Raw genomic sequence first — 21,459 nt, 5'->3', positions numbered from 1 at the left:
GGGTAGGGGGAATTGAAAAAGAGTGAGAAAGAGAAAGACAGAGGCAGAAAGAGAGAAAGTGGGAGGAAAAGGAGAAGAGAAACCGAGAGATTGAAAGAGGGGCAGACCGAAAAAGAAACGACAAGTCCTCCATCTGGAGCGAGCGGTGAACTGAGCAGAGCAGAGCTGAGCAGAGTAGTTGCGAGGCTCAGAGTTGGGTGGTTGGGGCCGGACCAGGGGTTGAGGAGAGAAGGCGAGAAAGAGAGCGAGAGAAGAGAGAGGACTGGCTGCCTGGGTGGTCCAGATGGGAGGAACGAGACACAAATAGCTATAATTTACTTCAGGAGGCCTGTAATTACAGGGCCAGAGTCTCTCCGAGCCACCCAGTTCCTGTTGGGATCAAAACCCCACGCTGCAGAGGTTAACATACGAAATGTCAAAAAAGGTTTAACAGATGTCAAAGAGGTCCACGAACGGAAAGGGTTCCATTTTGTAGTAGCCTTTTTTGATTAGAAATCTGTGTGGCAAGGAAACTCAAACGGAATCGTGGGGGAACTGTATGTCTGAAGGACTGTTTCTACATCGAGTCAGATTCTTTGTACATGTGCTTGACGGTATGAACAAAAGTTCAATTCATCCAGCAGAATGGGTGTAAAAAGGGTTTAATAAAAGTCACATAAACTCAAAGAACCAGTTTTGAAATCTTTGTTTTAAAAATAGTTTCATTTTCTAAACCAGAGGAGTCTTCAAAAGCGTTGAGAAAATGACTCATTTTACATCTTCTTGTTGTGGTTCCTTTGAAATGAGAACTTCTAGACTTGACGAGAACTTGCCCCGTTTTGAGTTATTTTCTTTCTGGGATGCACTGAGCCAGGCACTTTAAAAAAGACACCCCTGACTGCAAATAAACGAGGTGTCTTGATTTTCTCAAGCCCCTGTGTAGGTAATTAAAGCCTTGAAAGCGAAGCCTAGAAATATTGGACTGTGTCTCCAAGGCCCAGAGTTCTAACCTGATCTCACACTTTCGCGGCGTAGGCTGAATAGTTTGTTTTTTCTTTTCTCCCCATCAATTATAGGAGCCTGCTCCAGGCTGGGGGGAGGTGCAGAGAGTGTGAGGGAAAGAGAGAAAGAAAGAAAGAGAGGGGGAGACAGACACAGAGAGAGCGAGAGAGAAAGACAGAGGCAGGAGTAGAGAAGAGTATTAAGAGGAGGAATAGATGCTAAAAGAGGTGAAGCCAGGATTTGAGCGCAGCACGGTGAAAGTGAGTAAAAGAGTGACGAGAGTTAGAATTAAGAAGGAGGTAGCCCTTGTTTCCAAACTTCCCCCACCTCCCCCCTTCCCTTCCCTCTGTTTCTCTCTCTGGGGTTGTCATGTAGTGGGACAGCGAGAGGGGCAGACGGGCCCTCTGTGATCCAGCGCGGCATGTTTCATGTCCACTTGGCACAGGCACAGATCCCCCCGGCTGGCAAACTCTTTTCAGGGCAACCTCCTGTAATTAGGGGGCTGGAGTCTACCGCACAGCACAACATAGCTCTCTCTCTCTCTCTCTCTGTTTTTTTTTTCATCCTATTCTCTCTCTTTTCTGTTCGTGACCACCTCTGACATCCATATTTCTCTCTATAAATCTCTATAAATCTATTTACCTTACTCTTTCTATCTCCAAGCGCTTTGATGTCTTTCATTCTCAACTTGTGCATCATAACCGCTGCCACTCGTCGTTCCCCCTCGACCAACTCTGCCACTGTAAAAAGTATTCAGTTTCTCCTTTTCCTCCTTCTTCTCTTCTCTTCTTTAATGATGCTGTTAAGGTTGACTTTTTTGTGCTTTGACATCTAAGCTGCCTCATGGATGAACATAGTAAATAGAGGAACAGCAAGTCAAGTGCTCGACATGATGATTTTCCGTTTATTCATAATGTCTTTGTCCATATCTGCTACCCTGAAGTAGAGTGTTGAAGGGTTTTGGGGCATCAGAAAGCTGGTTTTCTAACAGGGCACATCTGTTTCGCAGAAGGAGCCAATGAGAAGCTGTATTACTCATTTCTCTTGGCCAGACGCTGACTTGTGTGAAGTGCCTTCAAAACCAACACTGGCGAAGGCCAAGGGCGTTGGTCGATATATGTGTGTGTTCTTGTGTAAGTGCGTGTGCATATGTACGCACGCAAGACACTTTGTTATAGGATCCAAATGTGTGTGTGTCTTTGTACGTGAAGCATTGAGGAAATTCTGTATTAATGTAAGCATAATATACAGTGTGTCTGTCTATATCTCTCAAGGATTCGGTATTCATTAATCCTTTATTTTTTTGTTTCCTTTAGCTGGCAGTCGGGTGAGCCAGGAGCTTCGCTACACCAGGGAGAAGCAGGGAGAGGAGTCAGTGTTTACCTCACAGATGCTCATCCAGACCCCCAAAGAGGAGGGCACCAATATTCTTACCCAGGACGCTTTGCTGGTTCACATGGAGGCTGCCCTGTCAGCCAGCAAGGTCCAGGTGTCTCTGTTTGGGAAGTAAGTGGACCACAGACATGTTACGTAAAGAGTTTTCTTGTGTATACATTATTGTCAACGATAAAAATTGTTTTCTTCTTCATAGATCGTGGGATCTTAACAAAATATGCTATAAATCAGGAGTCCCTATTATAGAAAATGTCATGATTGAAAGGGTAAGTTAACAAAGGAACACTTACATTTTTTGTCATTGATTTAATATTTCCAGGAACTTCAGATTTGTGATGTTTAATCATGTTTCCCTTCTGTTTCCTGATCCCAGATGATTGACAAGCTATTCCCCTGTATGATAATCACCCCATTGGACTGTTTTTGGGAAGGGGCAAAACTACAGGGAGGCTCCGCCTATTTACCGTAAGTCTTGGAATATTTGACCCAACTTCATTTTTTTTTTCATATTAAAACATTTCATAGAAACTCTTGGCTCTCCCTTTGCTGTCATTGCTTCCATCTGACGTTGCAGTCTAGAGCTTTTGGAGGGGTCCGTAACTTTTAACACATGCTCGATGGAGACATACAGTTGGGCTTTCAGTAGTCTGTCAGTGGGTGCTGTGACTGACAGCAGCGGTCAGTAATAGAGTTCTTTTAGGGCCCAGAGAGGGACTGGAGGGGGGGTGCCCTGACAGAGAAATTCAAAGAGAGAAAGTGACGGAGAGATGCAGCCAGTGAGGGAGGGATGGAGAGAGAGGAGATGGCTGCAGCAGCAACTGGGTGGTGGGTTGGTAGAACGGAGGGCGGGGAGGCGGCGGTGGTGGTGGTGGCAGGGGAGCCCTTTGGGTCAGACAATGGTAAGCATTCTTTCAGTTTACGAGTGAGTGTCCATCAGCGCAGGGGCCCCGGAGGAGGGAGGGGGGCCGGCTTTGTCAGCTCACGGCTAACACTCGGCATTCTCATGGTAATGCCCCGGGCTCCCAGCTCCCAAGTTGTCCAACAAATAAAATGGGCAGTATTCAAGCCTCAAGTCCCCCGAGAAAGACAGAGAGAGGCTACAAGACGGTTAACAGTGGAGTCTGGGCGTATTTGGGCATTTGCGGATTCAGGTTTTTTTTTTCCTTCTCCTTTTTTTGGGCCGAAGTTCTCTTGAGAAATTGAGTCACTGAAAGAGAGCTTTTTTTTGTCGTCAGAAGTGATATTTCAATTGAGGCCCTCATTTATAAAAGATAGTTTAGACCGTAGCAGATGTTTCTTTGCAAACAAATTATTTGTTGATATGTCTGTGTAGAGCTGACAGCGGTATGTTGCATGACAAGCCAGCACATACAGAAACAAACACAAGTTTCCCATCCTTAGCATCTCCCAGTTGGCTTGTGTGAAAGCAGAGTGAAAGAGTGGGAGATGGGGTCTTTGATGATTCACACGTCTTCCAAGTATTCCACTAAATCACACAAAGTGCTCAACATCTGTTGTTATTTATTAATTGTAGTTTTTTACTCTTTTTTTTTTCTTGCAAAGCTGAAGAGAACTGGGGGTGGTCACTGAGGCCAGTGTCCCCCTAGTCAGCTTCCGCTTCACTTCAGCCCTGGTTTTAAATGCAAAAAAAAAAAAAAAAAAAAGAAGAGCGAGATAGAGAGAGAGAAAGGGGAAGAGGGAGAGGGAAGAGGGAGAGAGGCAGATTGGGAAAGAGAATGAGGAAGAGTGAGTGAGTGAGAGAGAGAAAAAACTTGGGAGAACAAAGAGCAGCAATCTATGAAAAAACAAAAGGGCCCAGGCCCGGTTCACTCAAGCAAAAACTAGCTGATAAAGGAGTGTGTCTTTGCGAGCAGCAGCAAAAGGGACCCTGGTATGTGGGAATAGGAGAGGAGCTCTCTTCATGAGCCATTGGAGGGAGATTGAGCCCAGAGTTGAGATACTTTGGGATTCTTTTATTCCTCTCTCTTTCTGGCTGACTTCTGTCTTACTTTGTCTCACCGCAGAAAACGTCCATCCATCCTTAAGTGTTTTCTTGCACCGAATCACAGAATCCTCTTATTTGCTTTACTTCAAGTACAAATCCTTAACTGGTAAAAAATGACACTTTAAGATAATCCTGCCATTCTGTAGACAGGTGAAACATCTCTTTATCAGTTCAATTGTGATTTGAAAATTTCATAAACACAGTAAAAACAAGGCTTTGCAAACCACAGAGAGAGCTAGTGATGTAGGCCAAAGTATGATATACAGCTACAAATTTATGATAACTTCAAAGCATTATTCACTTCGGTGGATAGACTCTAAAAGCCAAAGGCATCTGAAAACTGTTTAATAGTTTAGTGTAGATTTATAGACCGAATTCTGAATTTATCATAAGAAGAAGGAGGATTGTAGCCTCAGACATCCCTTAACAAACAGTATGAAAGTCCCTTCTTTGCTTCTCCTCTCATCCCTTACCTATTTCCCTCCCTTATAGCCTCCCAACCTCGCCCCTTCCCTCCCTCCTTATCAAGATGTTTGGGAGGCAGAGGTAATCGTTATGACTCAGTGCAGGACATGGAGGAATGGAAGCGAGCAGGCAGCCACCGTGCCTTTTCCCTGGGCATTGTGGCAGCGTGAAACAGGATAATAAACGCTATTTTATCCTGTATCTGCTGCTATGCTCCTGCGTAACTCAGCACAACGAGGGAGAGAGAATTAAAATGAACTGAAAGAATCATAGCTTTTCTTGCACACAGTAGCAGGAATTCAAAGCCGGCATATAGTGACATTAGAGAGCACAGAGCCTAAAGCATATTTACAGTTTCTTCTTCATATTATGAATAGAATATGTTTGGGTTGATGATAATCACAAGTATGTCTTTGCTCTCTAGGGGTATGCCAGATATCCAGTGGATGAATCTCGATCCAGTCAAGCTAATGGAGGAACTGAGTCAGTTCACTTCACTGGAAGGATTTAAGGAGATGTTGGACAAAGCACAGGTGAGACACACAACTTCACACTGATTTACTGAATGAATGACTTAGTTACTTACCTACTTGCATACTTTTTCCCCATGTACTGATGTTTTTGTGTGATTCTGTAGGTGGGCCATGCCTACATGAACAGGCCTTGTCTAGACCCCTCAGACCCCGACTGCCCTCTCAGTGCACCCAACAAGGAGCAAGGAGAGGTAAACTCACACATAAGCATGCAACTTCAGTCATTATATACACAAATCTGCAGTAAGTAGGTGAAGAAAGTGGCTCAAAATGTACAAATACATCTAACATATTTCTCTGCTGCCGTCCTTCTGTGCAGAGTCCTGACATTGCTGGGCGTCTCCAGGGTGGTTGCCATGGTTTCAGCCGGAAGTTCATGCACTGGCAGGAGGAGCTGATCTTGGGAGGGCGAGTAAAGAGCAGCCAGGAGACTCTGCTGAGGTGTGTTTGTATTTATTGGATGTAGATTTTAAGACATAATGTAAGGAAACAGCTTCAGGTGATTATACGCAGTATGCAGTAGGTTTCCTCTTGTCTTATTGGAAGATGTTGTAAGGCGGGGGTGTGATTACTACCAGCCGAGCAGGCAGCCAGTCTGTGAGCCGCCGTGACTGTGGAATCTGTGTAACCCCTAATAACCCAACAGACACATGCTAGGAATGCCTTGTACCGAGAGGGATCGGTTTCCTGCATGACCCTGGTCCAGGATAGACCAATTAAACATGACTGACAGCCACATAAAGCTACCCTGCTACACATTTGTAGTGTAAGGTACTGAAGAAGAAAAAGAAGGAGGAAAACAATCAAACTTACATTTTTCTGAAGCTGAAGTCTCCTAATAAGACAGCTTTGTTTTTTTCTTATTGACTTCAAGTGGATTTGAGAGCATGGCCAATACAAATGGAGTGACAAGCATTGGGTCAGAGCCCAGATCATGACCCACACAAGCCCAATAGAGCCTTGAATGAAAAAGGATTCCCGTCCCATCTGCAAGAGCCACACTTACTCTTGGATGTGATTTATGATCATCTCTTTCACAATTTGAGCAGTACTGCTACTCACTCTGCCCAGGCCAAGAAAACCTGAGGACATCTGGGATCGCAGCCGAGAGAACGTCAGACAGACAGATTAGATAACACCTGCTTTTAGCTGTTTACATTGGCAGACAGACAGGCAGGCGGGCAGGCGGACAAATCCTAGAAGAAATGACACCTGCCTTTAGCCATTCACAGAAAGCCATGCTGCTATAAGGGTTAGGGATACCAAGAACGTCTAAACAGCCAGACTGGATGATTTTTAATGTGCTAGTTTTGAGATGGATGAAGCAGTTGAGGTTTCGTCTCAGCTCGACACACAATAAACCACGTTTGCAGGGCGAGCCTGCGTTTCTCATGTGTCCCAAGCTTACAGTATGTGTGTGGGTGTTTTGCAGCGCGGAGGCTCTCCAAACCATGTTCCTGTTGATGAGTCCTAAGCAGCTATATGAGCACTTTAAAGACGACTACGAGATTCATGACATCAACTGGAATGAAGAAAAGGCCACTGCCATCCTGGAGTCTTGGCAGAGGAAGTTTGTGGAGGTACGAAGGAACACACATACACATTTCACGTACTACTGAATGCACATGACTCACTGAAAAGCTACAGAATCAGAGAACAAATGAGAAAAACGAGGAGGCTTTCCCCTGTTCCTATGGAGGCTTGTTTTGCTTTAGTGTACACACACATATATGTTGCATGGGACTTACTCTGCTGTGTCTGAATTCCATCAGTCTTCAGCTTCCTTGTAAAGCGAATCGCAGGGCAGTTAAGTGTGTGTGTGTGTGTGTGTGTGTGTGTGTGTGGTGGGCCAATCATCTCTCTCTGTCAGAGCACTAGTTATAGGAACAAGCTGTTGCTGTGATAGCTGACACCCACCACGGTGAGGGTAAGGAAAGAGGGAGGGAGAAAAGTGAGGGACATGAGGAAAGGGAGGGAGGGCAATCAGACTCATACGACAGAGACACAGGACCTCCTCCGCACACATTAAAGAACAAGAACAGATCCATTCGAGATTGTGAGTGATGACTAAACGCCTACAGGTAAAATAGCGTCGGCCCATTCATGGCACTGAGTAGAGAAAGCAGCCTCCTGAGCCATGTGATCCCATCCTTTTCACCTTTGACCTCACAACCTCTGGCATCTGTGCTCATTACTCCTCAGTTGTTATACGCATACACACACACACACACACATAGCTAGCACATGTAAAAACACACATTCGTGCTTACTCTCACGCACATACACATGTCAAAGGGACAGGGGGCTTTTTCTGTTTTAGGGCCCTAAAATATGAGGTGGTAGGAGAGAACTGAGGAAGCACTAGTGGGACTATGGGAAGAAAAAAAAACAAGTGTTGTATGTCTGACATTTTGGATATGGGAGTATTTAGTGGCGTTCATGACCATTATTTTGATATTTATCCCTCAGGTGGTCCACCAGAGTATCCCAACAAACTCCAGCCAATCCATCCACGCTTTCTCCACCACCACCCTCAACGACATCATGAAATCCTTCTCTGACGTTAGCGTCATCAGGGTGGCCGGAGGATACCTGCTCATGGTGAGGATAATAATTGAGTTAATGAAAATATTTACAATGTATCCTTTATTCCAGTGATTAGTAGTAATAATTTTATATGTATGTGTCCTCTCTAGCTGGCCTATGCCTGTGTGACCATGCTAAGGTGGGACTGTGCCAAGTCCCAGGGGGCCGTGGGACTTGCCGGGGTGCTGTTGGTGGCCCTGTCAGTGGCTGCAGGACTGGGTCTCTGCTCCCTGCTCGGCCTCTCTTTCAATGCTGCTACCACACAGGTACAACTCAAAGAAAAACCACATATATGATATAGTGTACTGCAGTTTACTAGGAGGCTAGATCTTTGAGGGAGTCCTCTTTTGATTTAAAGCCCGGGTTTTGATGTCACACACTTCAAATGTTCATTCTGACCCTTTGTTCTTGCTCTCCCATCGTTTCCCATCCCAGGTGCTTCCCTTCCTGGCACTAGGGATTGGTGTGGATGACATGTTTTTGTTGGCTCACTCCTTCACAGAGGCCGGAAGTAACATCCCCTTTAAGGTACCTTTAAGAGTCTCTTCTTCTCCTCTCTTCTCATCTCCTCTCTTCTCCTCTCCTCTCCTCTCCTCTGACTTGTGTTTGTGTTTGCCTTCAAGGAGCGGACGGGAGACTGTTTGCGTCGTACAGGCACCAGCGTGGCTCTGACTTCCATCAACAACATGATCGCTTTCTTTATGGCTGCTCTCGTACCCATCCCGGCCTTGAGAGCTTTCTCTTTGCAGGTATGTTTTGTACGCACTCTCTCACACACACAAGCGCGCAGACATAAACACATGTACACAATCACACACCAAGAGGCCTGAGGCTCCTTTGAAAATGAAAGAGATAACTTAAGAGAGGTGACATTTATTCAGAGCAAGGAAAGCCTTTGTTCCCAGTTTTATTGCCGCAGCACCTACAGGGCCAACATTTTTGTGTGTGTGTATGTTCTTAAGTGTGTGTGTGTGTGTGTGTGTGTGTGTGTGCATGTGCGTAATGTGGAATAATCAGAGCAAAGAGAGTGATGAACAGACAGAGAGAGAGCTAGAGGGAGAGGGAGGGAGGAGTGGATCAGTATATCACTGGCCCGTCAAGGCGGTTTGCTCTGATCTGTGACTAACTGTGGGTGGTCCGAAAACACACAAGCACACACACAAATACGCACACATAGACATACACACACTGGAAACCACAGCCAGTTAGAATGTCAGCTTCAGGGGCTGGGGTGAGTGGGGAGGCGGCGGTGGTGGTGGTGAAGGGTGATGGTTTTGCTCAGACTCGCAACATATATATCCCCCCCCACCCCCCCACCCCCTCCCTGCTTCTTTCTCTCATTCTTTCTAGCAGTTCTTTCGTTCTGGCCCTCTTTTCTTTCTTTTCTCTCAGTCTCTCTATCCCTCTCCCCTCCTGGCTTGCTTAGTATTCCTGGCTGGTGATTTAGAGTAAGGCTTTTCTTTACTTTCTGGGCTGTGGTCTGAGATACTAAAAAAAATGGAGCCCTGAATCTCCCCAGCTGGGGTAGGGTGTCTGTAATTTCACATGCTGTTCTCTGTCTCTTCTCACCTCGTTTTTTTTTTCTCTTTTTTTTCTGTCTGCATTTCTCTCCCTAGGCGGCCATTGTGGTCGTGTTTAACTTCGCCATGGTGCTGCTCATCTTCCCTGCCATCCTCAGTTTGGACCTCCACCGGCGCGAAGACAAGCGTTTGGACGTCCTCTGCTGCCTGTACAGCCCCTGCTCTGACCGTGTCATCCACCTCTCTCCCCATGAGTTGTCGGACGCCGGAGAGCAGCCGCACACGCCTACGACAGCAACAGCGCACACGCACCAGTACACGGCGGGATCAACCATCACCACCAGCACCCAAATAACCACCACGGTGCAGGCGTTCACGCAGTGCGACGCAGCCGGCCAGCATATCGTCACGATCCTGCCGCCTACCTCTCAGATCTCCACCAGCCCTCCTTCCATCATCCTCTGCCCCACTTCCCAGGCTCAAGGTGAATAAAGCTTCTCACAATTATGTTTTAGTATAGTAATGATTCCAAAACACCAGTCTCCACTTGTACTTCTATTTATCAGCGTTTGACACTTCCTTGTGTTTACCCCCTCTAGCCATCACACCTTCCCCCACCACCACCTCTGTGCCAGACCCCTATGGCTCCCAGCTCTTCACCCCTACCTCCAGCTCCACTCGGGACCTTCTAGCTCAGGTGGAGGACTCCAAATCAGGAAAGGAGTGTGTCCCACTCCCGTTCCTGCACTGGAATCTGGCAAGCTTTGCCAGGGAGAAATATGCCCCTCTACTCCTCAAACCCAAGAGCAAAGCCATCGTGGTTGTCCTCTTCCTAGGCCTCCTGGGCCTCAGCCTATATGGGACCACCATGGTGCACGATGGCCTCTACCTGACCGACATTGTGCCACGCGACACCAAGGAGTACGATTTCATCGACGCCCAGTTCAAGTATTTCTCCTTCTACAACATGTACCTGGTGACCATGGATAGATTTGATTACGCCAGGTCACAGCGGCTGCTGATCCAGCTGCACAATGCCTTCAACTCTGTTAAATACGTGGTCAGAGACAGCGACAACAAACTGCCCCGCATGTGGCTGCACTACTTCCAGGACTGGCTCAGAGGTAAGAATACAGGCTCAGTAATGTTTTTTTTTTTTTTTTGAGTGAGTCAGGTGATAATTTACTCTTTTCCCCCCTGAGGATTACTGATATCTGATGATGTCAGAATCCGGTAGAGGGTGCAACAGGTTTTTTCAGGTGTGCTGGTTACTAAAGACAGGAGTGAATGGATGTGTGGGATGGGGGTGAGAATGTGCAAAGGGTGACTGAAAGTTCAGTCACACTGTTTACCCTCATCCACCTGGGCTCAGGGGTGGTGCAGTAGACGGGTTGGGGTCATAGGTTATCTATGCATGTGTGTGTGTGTGAGAGTGTGTGTGTGTGTGTGTGTGTGTCCTCAGGCTAGGACGTGTCAGAGGCCCAGTCAGGAGGAAGTAATAGCTAACAGGTCAATAAGAGCCAGCTGAAAAAAAGCGGCAGAAAAGGAAACTTGATATTCCACACTTTCGTCATCATTGCACACATAGACAGACAGCTCTTGTAATTATGATGTTATGATAAAAGTTAGTTATGATAAAAGAAGAGGTAATATTTATAAATGACAACCACAATAACCTTTTTTTCTGTTTTGCCTCTCACGCAGGTCTTCAGGCTGCTTTTGATGCTGACTGGCTGGCGGGGAGGATTACCTCTGACAGCTATCGTAATGGCACAGAAGACGGAGCTCTGGCATACAAGCTCCTCATCCAGACCGGTTCCAAGAAAGAGCCTTTCAACTACAGCCAGGTATGTCCAAGAGCTACAGAAAACACTTTAAAACAGAATCCACATGTCACTCTTACTGTATGTGGACCTGTCTTTATACTATTTATCCTGAAGAAAAAAACTCAACAAATGAATCATTTTTCTCTAGCTAACTTCTCGTCGGCTGGTGGATGCAGAGGGTTTGATCCCCCCGGAGGTGTTTTACATTTACCTGACAGTTTGGGTCAGTAATGATCCACTGGGCTATGCTGCCTCTCAGGCCAACTTCTACCCCCATCCCAGAGAGTGGATTCACGACAAGTATGACACCACGGGGGAAAACCTGCGCAGTAAGTGTCTCATCACATGTATAGCAGCAATCAGAAGAAGCTGACTTTCTGTCACCTGCAACTCACTTTTTGTACCACCTCCCTTTCCCTCCTTCCTTGCAGTCCCGGCGGCAGAGCCCCTGGAGTTTGCTCAGTTCCCTTTCTACCTGAACGGCCTTCGGCAGGCCAGCGACTTCGTGGAAGCCATCGAGAGCGTGCGGGCCATCTGCGACGAGTTCAGCCGAAAGGGTGTGTTCAACTACCCCAACGGCTACCCCTTCCTATTCTGGGAGCAGTACATCGGCCTCAGACACTGGTTCCTGCTGGCAATCAGCGTGGTGCTGGCCTGCACCTTCCTGGTCTGTGCCATTCTCCTGCTCAACCCCTGGACCGCCGGCATTATTGTAAGTCAACAATCAGTTTCGTCTATGATGTTTCATCATATCCTCCTCTTCTTTTCCATCTTTTGCTATTTGTCGTACATTTTCCACCTCATGCTACCTCAACAACATCATTAGTCCCTTCCTCCCTCTCATCTTCCTCTCACTTTCTTCTCACCCCTCTTAGCACAGCTCAATAACGCTGTCTAGGGGGCCCCTTTTTCTCTGCGGAGGGCCAGTGCGCGCGCTCGCACACACACACACACACACAGGGACCTTTGTCATTCTAATGTAGGCTGGGCCGGCCTTAGAAAAGGAAATGCAAAGGAGCAAGAAAGGCTTTGCCCTCCTGAAGCCTCTACCTCCAACTCCCTTGCTGCTTTTGTCAGAGGGAGAGGGAGAGACTTGGGGACAGGACAGATCTGCCCAGTTGCGACCTTGGCCTGCTCAACCCATCCATCAGAGATGTGTGTGCATGTGTGTGTGTGTGTGTGTGTGTGTGTGAGAGAGAGAGGGAGAGAGAGAGAGAAAGAGACAGTCTGAGTGTTCAGCGGTTGGAAAACATTTCACACACAAGCTGGTGGGACCGGTGGCCCCCCAAATGCACACACATCCACATATCCACGACCATTGGGGGGCTAAAGTGTAGCTCAACAACAGTTCCAGTTTCAGTTGGAATGTGTTTTAATTTAAGTAGCCGTCTCTAGCTGCACTGATTGAGACAGCAACACAACACAATCTCCTCAGACAGAGGGAGAGGCACAGCTACGTGCACGTATGGTTTCCAAGCATCAGCCTGCCTATGAGGGTTTCACCCAGCCTGTATGCGGTCGAGCAGTAAAACGGCTTTTATCATTTCCAATTTAACCGTGCCCCAGCTCGGAGGCCCTGCTGGGATCAAACGCTCCCATTGGCCGGGAACAGCTTTCTCCTCCTTGTTCTCTAAGACTTGTTGTTGCTGTTTGTATTGCGGTTTACAGTAACATCACACATTTACTATTAAAACATTAACAAAAAGAAACACTGCATTACTCAGATGTTCCATTAAAATATCGGAAACACTAAAATAAGTAATATCGGGCTGCTGTCTTGTGAAAGAATAAGAGTATTGGATTTTCACAAACAGAAAGATGTACATGAGGTGTTATGGGAGTGACAGAGTGCCCGCACTCTGTTGTCTCAGGCTCTGTCAATCATTTCGACCACCTCTGGGAAGGAAGAAGAGAAAAAGAAGCATGGAGCGAGGAGGGGGAGGCAGGGAGGGAGAAGGGGAAGGTATTAGCCTTAGGGTGGGTAATTTGATGCTATGTGGTTGAGATCCTGAGTACAGGGTCAAAGATTGTGTGGGGTGAAGAGGCAAAAGAGCTCAACTCCAGTCACTAAGGAAACACATAAATTCACTTTTACTGTTTGCATGCTTTTACTTTTATTTCACTATTTACTTGCTTTCCGCTTCCTCGTGCTGTTGTGCTCAAATATCTGCGGTTAAAAAAACCACTCGGTATGTAACAATTTCTTTCTGTTTCTTCTCATCAGGTGTTTATCTTGGCCATGATGACGGTGGAGTTGTTTGGCATCATGGGTCTGATTGGCATCAAGCTGAGCGCCATCCCCGTGGTCATCCTGATCGCCTCGGTGGGCATCGGAGTGGAGTTCACCGTTCACATCGCGCTGGTAAGTCCACAGGCACAAGTTAGAGCACACACATGAATTAACTGTCAGAAGGACTGAGCACCCGCAAGTAAACACCTTCTTTACTTGAAACCTGATACTTCAGGTCCTCATACCTAATAATCACCAACCTGTGACTACAAAAGAGTTGCTGGTAATATGATTTAAAACCACGAATGTATGGCTACTTCTAAGTGTTGTTTGCGGGAAAATTTACACTTAATTATTAATATGATTTCTTAATTATTGCTTAAATGTTTTATTTTCTCAATGATTTGCTTTTGCCATTTTATAAAGGCAATAAGCCATATTCAGCAATCATTTTTATTAGTTTTAAAATCAGTGCAAAACACAAGCTCCTGTGGCTCTGCTTAAAACAGAAAGTGATTTACGTAAAATACGTGTGATTAAAGATTTACTAGGAAACTTAGAATTCTGGCTTCCTGATTCATGCTGGCAGCTCCAAACTTTCTTTCTAGCCTAGTGTGCTGTCTTGTAGTACAATGTAGTGATCCCCAACAAAACCAAATACAGGAATCCTGAAGCGTGCCAGGCCTCGCCGCAAGCACAAGTTTTGTGTGATCGGCAAGATTTCCAACTCATTTCTCTTCCCCACCCCCCCCTCCACCCCCCCACCCCCCCTCCGCTGCAGGGTTTCCTGACAGCGATTGGCAACAGAAACAAGCGCTCTGCAGTGGCTCTGGAGCACATGTTTGCCCCAGTGGTTGACGGAGCGATCTCTACGCTGCTGGGCGTTCTCATGCTGGCGGGGTCAGAGTTTGACTTCATCATGAGGTGAGATGCAGTGTATTTGCTTCTGTGTGTGTGTGTGTGTGGCTTTGTATGTGCATTTGACAAGTCAGGTGAAATACACATGTGCTCACTTTGTGTGTGTGAGTGACAGTACTTACACCACCCTCCACAGCCCATGTGTTACCCTCAGGAGACGCAGTGTTTTGGTTTTACACCATTGGTGTTTGTGTGATTGTGTGTATGTGTGTGTGTGTGTGTGGGGGGCCAGTTGTCTAGCCTCACTCAGGGGATGGGAGAAAGCCTTGTGGGGGGTCAGGGGTGCATGCAGGTGGAAATGCTATACCCCTATTTATGCACACACACACACACAGACACACACAGTGACAAATATGCACCTGGTTCTGTCAATCTGGGCACACACGCAACCGTCTCTCCAGCCTCAGAGCAAAACAAATGGGGAAAACATCAAGGGTGTGTAGCAGCTGCTCGTAAACATGGAAGTGTTCTGCTACCCACTGGGTGGTGTCTCTCGCTCTCTCTCTCTCACTCGCTCTCTGTCTCTTTCACACACACACACACACACTCACACAGGGGAATCTGTAAAAATTCCTATCATCCATTTGGCATTCTCTCCTTCCATGTTGGGTGCCGTAATAAAAAATGGAGCTAAATTTGAACTGGTCAGCCAGTCAGATGGTCTGTAGCCCACCAACAGACATCACTGCCCTCTATGTGTGTGTGCATGTAGATTGTGTGTGTGTGTGTGTATGCGTGTGTATACTCGCATGTGTATGTGTGTGTTTTCTACCACTGTTTCATGGTCAGAGTGGAAAAAAGGCAAATAGCTCGATGTTTTTCAGCCGAATGTGGTCTCGGCCCAAACCCGAAACCACAACCTTGAGCTCACAGACTGCAGCAGTCCTCCATGACATAAAAAGCACAGTTTTTTTTTCTGCAGAAACAGAGACAGAAGCAGAGAGAGAGAGGAGAAGTACTCTGAGGGTGGCTTCCTTGCAAGGATACATGGTCCTGGTGGGTGGGAGGATGGATGTTAGATGAGCGGATCCTCCGCTGTGTTGGATGGGATTGATTAGGAGGTGTAAATATGCAGAAATAATGGGAAGTTGGATTGAGATTAAGAGAGTCCGAGAAAACGTTTTCAGCATTTTGTTTTTCTTCTTTTCTGCCGTCGTTGTGTGAGAGATCATTTTCAGAGGACGGGGCGAGAAAGGGAGACAGAGGCGTCTAGTATCTCTGTTGGAGGTCTTGTTTAGCTGTAGCTGTAGCTGTGGTCGGGTGAATGGGGCAAGCCAGAGCTGGCTAGCTGGGGAGTAGCATAAATATACTGCTGTAAACATCTCCTGGCCTTGTAATGCACTGAATAAACAGCACGCCTAATTCAGCTCTGCGCAGAGTCCTCTCACACACACACACACACAGTTACATGCATGCACACACATGCCGGGCACATATGCGTGCACACAGACACACACACACAAGGAGAAATTCACATATGTACAGGCATGTAAACACTTACGCTGTCTTTCTCACACACACACACACACACACATACACACACGACTCCCCAGGCTCTGACAACGAATGGAAAAGATTACAGTTTATATAAACAACAGAATTCCTAACAGTGAGACGCTGTTGGAGGTCCCACCAATGTCTCGCTCTTTTTCTTTCTGTCTCGCTCTTCCCTCGTTTTTGTGTAGTTTCGGAGTAAGATAAGCGAGTGAAAAACGCTGTAAAAATGATGATGTCCCATTTGTGATTTCAGCGCCTGCGCGTGAATGAGCTTTAATTCAATCAAGCACGCTGATTGAATATCTGTGTGTGGTTTTAAGGAAAGCATGGTTTGAGCAGACAGAGTAAAAAATTGAAAATATCTCCCTGAAGTGTTTTGTCAAAACTGGTTAGGATGACATGCGTTATGCTTCTGATAAAGGAAGAAAACAAGGACACTGGTTAGAGAGGGAAAGGGAAAATATGTGAGAGAGAGTAGGGGGGCTAAAATGCGTAATGGTGGTGAGGTTCCTAGAGAATGAAATCACACCCAACTTGCAAACCATGAACTTTTTCCTGAAGAGTGACCTTTGTCAAGTTAAGTAGTAGTAATAATCATTGTAGTAGTCCATTCAGAGGAGAGAGGCATGTTTCCATAACACTCCACAGCTATTATCCCTGTCCTTGTTGGCTTCCTTTTTTTTTTTTTTTTCTTCATTCCAACAATCTTTTTTTTTTTTTCTCCCCTTCTCTCTTTTCTTTAAGTCTGGCTGGTGGTTAGCATCTCACTGTCTCTCTCTTTCTGCTTTCTGTTAGTGTTTAAGTGGAGTCCTCTCTAATTTTCTTGGGGAGCTCTTTCTTGTGGCCTGCCTCCACCCCTGGCCTCCTCAGAGCTCCGCTGAGATGCACGCACACGCATAAAAAAAAAAAAAAAAAAAAAAAAAAAAATCGCTGCTCACACACACTCATGCACACTGAGTGAAAAACAGAGCAAGAGAAAGTCTTGTAGCAACAGTGGAGGCATCAAAGCATGTTTTAGTTGGACTGAGTGGGGAATCAGATTTGCCCCCCCTGCCTTTGATACACAAACACTGGGCTTTCCCTGACTTCTTCCCCTGAGCTACTTCCCTTCCTCATGTGCCAACTATGTGTGTGTGTTTGGAGTCGTGCGCGCGCATGTGTGTATTTCTGTTCTTGTCCATATGAAACATCACTGTGATCCTTCATGTTTTTTGTCACATAAATAAGAAAATTTGAGCAGGAAAAACCTATAAAATTAACATTTATGTCAAATTTTTTACACTTTGTTACATCTGAACTGCAGGCAAAACCCTAAAAACCTTAAGATGCAAAAGAAAATGAGAATGTATATATTGTGGCACTGTATGAGTGTTTGAGTGTGTGTGTATGCATATGCACTTTTAAATGCATGTGTGTGTAGCTGTGTGTGTGTGTGATATAGCTGATGCAAGCAATAAGCCAGGAGAGAAGAGAAGGGTTGGCAGACCTGTTCAGTGTAAACACAGAAGTGCTTTGGTATTGCCTGACCTCAGCTAAAATTCAGCAAGCAGCAACTGAGTTAACAATTAGCAGCTACCTGCTACCAGCTAACAAGCAAGGTGTGATTGCTGTCATTGCTCAGTAACTCTTTCTTACTATAATTGCTGCTCACTTATTGTTTCAGAGAAAAAAAGAGATATTAACGATTTTTTTTTTCAGAAAGCTAACAAGATGCCAGCAGCTACTGTAGGTTTGATTTTTTAGTTTTATGTTCAAACTTAACTAACAGCCATCATTACCCCTTCCCTCAGGTATTTCTTTGCTGTGCTGGCCATCTTGACTGTTTTGGGGATGTTGAATGGCTTGGTTCTCCTGCCAGTCCTCCTGTCCATGATGGGCCCTCCAGCTGAGGTCACGCCAGTTGACAATGCCAGCCGCCTGCCCACACCTTCCCCAGAACCTCCTCTGCCTCCGCCAATGGCCCACCATGGGTACTACACGGGCCATCACAACCCCCGGTCAGCTCGCCAACAAGCTTTTTCAGAGTCGTCAGACTCTGAGTATTACTCGGAGATGACCACCACGTCAGGGATCGGGGAGGAGGATTATAAGTACTGTGACCGGAGCGCATACATAGCAACGCACACCAGCGTTCCACCTGCTACATCTCACATACTGCTGGAAGCCAGCAAGAACCCCACCTTCCCCAAGCTCACGGTACGCTGCATGACCACACTGACAAAATAGAGATTCTTATATAAGTGCTCTCCAAAGTCGTGTGTTTTTCTGAAAGTAAATGATGATTTTTTTTTATTTGTTGTAGGTGGTGAAGCCATTCAGAGAAAACGCAACAGGCACTGGTGGAAGGATAGAACCAGCAAGTGAATCACACAACACACAGTCACCTCTAAGCTGCCAAGTTATGTGCTGGGATGGAAACAAGCGGGAACAGCAGCAGCAGGGCCAACGTTTGCCCAGCGACAGAGCTCACTTTCCTGGGAGGACTTGTCAAAGCGGCCCCAGGCCTCAGAACGGCAGAGGGCCTCAGCCAAACAGGACTAAAGGGCCGAACTATAGCAATAGCAACTCCGCCCTGCCGACGCAACAAGGCTCCACTGGGGGACCTGTTACCATGGTTACGGCCACAGCCTCCGTGACGGTGGCTGTGCATCCAACCTTGCCAGGGGCGGCATACCAGGGCTACATGCATGAAGGTTTTGACACAGACAGTGAGTCGGACTGTTTTGAGGCTGCTAAGAGGACTTGTGGTGACAAAACAAACTTTTCTTCATGTAAGAGAGACTCTCTAGAGCTCCAGGACTTGGAAGCAACACAGGGCCAGACAGAGCATCAGCTCTACAAGACACAAGGTGAGTCTGCAACCATTCAATCTTAGGTTTAGGTTGTAATCTTCCAAATACGCATATTTAGAGCTGACATTTAACATAACAGCAAATCAAGAAAAAATGTGTTTTTTCATTGAGATAATACTATTTGTAGATATTCTAGCTTTAATTTCTCATTGTTTGGATGTTTGTTCGGCAATGTCTAACACTTTTTTCTTTTCTCTGTTTCTCTGCTGCAGGTGGGTTGAGGATCCAGGCAGCCAAAGATTGCTAGACTCTCTCACACACCACGCCTTCTCTCTTTTTGAGTCTCTGGCTGCTTCCCAGAGCACCTTGGCGCCCGCACGGCGTCACATCACGTCTTGAACTCTAAACTGTACATAGACTTCACACAGAAAAAAAAAGAGGAGGATTTATTTCAAGGACATATTAAGAAAATTGACTTGTTTTAAGAATTATATAAATCTATGAGTATATATTTTAATACTAAAAAAGAGGGAAGCTATTTAAAAGAGTACTGTATAACTTGGGTATACTCTCGTGTAAAAGTTCAGATGTAAAAGATTATTTTTTTCGTGGGGCGGTTGATTTTTGTCCCCCACAGTGTATAGAATAAGAAATGTGCTATATGTAAAAAGTGTCCACAAAAAGTGAGATGTTATTAAGATATTAGGCTATTGAACATACATGGTCAGTGTTTTATTTCTATTTGTATTATTATGTTTTTTTTTGTTTTTTTGTTTTTTTTTTTGCTGCTACACTTCAAAATAATTTTAAGTGATTTGCCTTAAAAAATGCAGTACCCCCTCTTTCTCCCCTCATGTCTATATATACTTTTAACTTTGTGAGATCTTCTGCTTCTGACACACTCTCTGTTGCATTTAAAGTACAGACGTTCTCAGTCACGGTGTGCACTGTAAAGAAAAAAAAGCAGAGAATTACACAGCAGATACTGTTTTATTAACAGTAGTAACCGTTGTGCCTTCAATATGTCCCCTTTTCCTTGTTATCACAGCATTCAGAGCTCAGTATTATGTTCTTGCTTTGGTGTAAATATGTTTTTACCTGTTTTGTCCCAGTCTTGTCCAGACACAGAATGTTTGTCAAGAAGCACTAGTAGACTTGTGTTTGTCAGTTTTCACCATCATCATCATCTGTCTGGGTGCCCCAATGTCCTCTGCAGTTTTAAACTACTTGAAGGAGCTGTGATAAGATTTTTTTTTATTCTGCAGTTTTTCTAAGCTCTACAGCAGGTGAAGTTCACATTTGTCAGGTTGTGTTTGACAGACGTGTTGTTCATCAGCTTGTATTATTTTTAAAGGGAATTATAAAATCCAATGCAAAGGGAGTGATTTTTAAAATGTTACTATTATTTTTCTTTTTTTTCTTTTGCTGGCTGCTTTAGGGTTGTAACATGTTAATGTTGTTGTGACCCTGTGCAATTATCAATATAATAATAATAATAATAATAATAATAGGTATTATTTGCATTTATTACAATATACAAGCCAGCTCTGGCTAACAGAGTTAGTTTAGTCTTTTTAGTGCTTCAACCTGCTCTGACTCATCTTCTCGCGCTCACTTTCTAATGTCTCACTTGTCTTTTTAATACAAACCTCATATATGCCACGTTTTCTTTCATCCTTAGGCTTTGCTTTACAAAGTTTATGTTGTTCTTCAGTATTGGTCTCATCACTGCCAGGTTAAATTGCAGGGAAAATCATGCGGATCTTTTTTTTTTATGTCATTTCTTTAAGTGGCAGCTTCGGTTTCTTTTGTAAATATGAAAGAAAGGTTAAGTAGCTACTGTGCAGTTGTGAATAATTAAGCAAAATGAACAGAGCACCATTTACAGTTTGATCTGACCGTAGACAGCCAGGAGGTGTTGTCAGACAGTGGTGAGGAGTTTAGAGGGAGGAGGTTGAGGGGGGAGCTCCTGCATTGGTTTGTAGTTTATTTCAAAAAAAATTGTTAATGTCATGCCATATAAATTATTTATATTAAAATTTTATTTTTGTAGTTTGTACAGATGTTAGTATCTAGACTGAAGTTCTATTTTTAAAGAGTAAATATATATTATATATAAATATATCTATTTGTTGCCGAGTTTGATTTTGTTTTGTTGTTTTGTTCTGTTTGCATTTTGGGATGGGGGGATTCACGGGAGGGAGGGGTTGACAACACTTTAGAGCAGAGGCCTTTTTTTTGTTTGTTTGTTTGGGGGCAGTTGGAGGACCATGAAGGAGAAGGTGTGTAGGAATGTGTCACTGTTACACCTTGTTTTTAAGTTTCCTCTTGGCCCTTCTTTCTTCATTGTCATTTTTTTTTAAATGTTCTTGTCCATGTCTAAAACACTGTGACTTCTGAAAACTATGCTCAAGAAAAACCCTTGTGTGACCGTTATGTTCCCTCACCTGCTATAGAAATTTAACTAACAAAATAAATTGAATGAAAAAAGTGTCCCTGTGGTCTTTGCCAGTCTTTTCTAGTGTGTGTGTGTTTGTTTGTCTGTGTCTGTGTGCGTTTGGTGTGTGACCCTACATAGAGGTAAAGGGTCAGCAGTGTTATCACAAATACAGATGAGCTAACTTACAAACTGACAGTGTTTGCTGGATAAATATCTTTAAACAGCCTATTCTAACTTATCAAGCTGCATTGTGGGAATGTCAAACAAAAGC

The 21,459-nt window shown here is 45.1% G+C and overlaps 1 protein-coding gene across 1 annotated transcript in view; it reads left to right on the top strand.

Moving 5' to 3' along the window:
• The window catches only part of ptch2 (patched 2), a 30,493-nt gene extending 9,611 nt beyond the window's left edge, over positions 1-20,882 (top strand). The window contains exons 3-23 of the mRNA XM_044367794.1: positions 2,298-2,487; positions 2,573-2,642; positions 2,750-2,841; positions 5,271-5,379; positions 5,484-5,570; positions 5,699-5,820; positions 6,812-6,959; positions 7,849-7,980; positions 8,076-8,231; positions 8,401-8,493; positions 8,589-8,714; positions 9,582-9,969; positions 10,085-10,609; positions 11,190-11,332; positions 11,460-11,640; positions 11,743-12,023; positions 13,536-13,673; positions 14,323-14,465; positions 17,747-18,152; positions 18,259-18,805; positions 19,021-20,882. Of these exons, the coding sequence (XP_044223729.1) occupies positions 2,298-2,487; positions 2,573-2,642; positions 2,750-2,841; positions 5,271-5,379; positions 5,484-5,570; positions 5,699-5,820; positions 6,812-6,959; positions 7,849-7,980; positions 8,076-8,231; positions 8,401-8,493; positions 8,589-8,714; positions 9,582-9,969; positions 10,085-10,609; positions 11,190-11,332; positions 11,460-11,640; positions 11,743-12,023; positions 13,536-13,673; positions 14,323-14,465; positions 17,747-18,152; positions 18,259-18,805; positions 19,021-19,055 (4,112 nt within the window). The 3' untranslated portion in view covers positions 19,056-20,882. The remainder of the gene's footprint in view (positions 1-2,297; positions 2,488-2,572; positions 2,643-2,749; positions 2,842-5,270; positions 5,380-5,483; positions 5,571-5,698; positions 5,821-6,811; positions 6,960-7,848; positions 7,981-8,075; positions 8,232-8,400; positions 8,494-8,588; positions 8,715-9,581; positions 9,970-10,084; positions 10,610-11,189; positions 11,333-11,459; positions 11,641-11,742; positions 12,024-13,535; positions 13,674-14,322; positions 14,466-17,746; positions 18,153-18,258; positions 18,806-19,020) is intronic.
• The last annotated feature ends 577 nt before the right edge of the window (positions 20,883-21,459 follow it).

This window comes from Thunnus albacares, chromosome 12, assembly GCF_914725855.1.
Source record: "Thunnus albacares chromosome 12, fThuAlb1.1, whole genome shotgun sequence".
In the NCBI taxonomy this organism is placed as follows: Eukaryota; Metazoa; Chordata; class Actinopteri; order Scombriformes; family Scombridae; genus Thunnus; species Thunnus albacares.
Note: the sequence above shows the minus strand (reverse complement) of the source record. Positions and strands in the feature narration are given on the sequence as shown.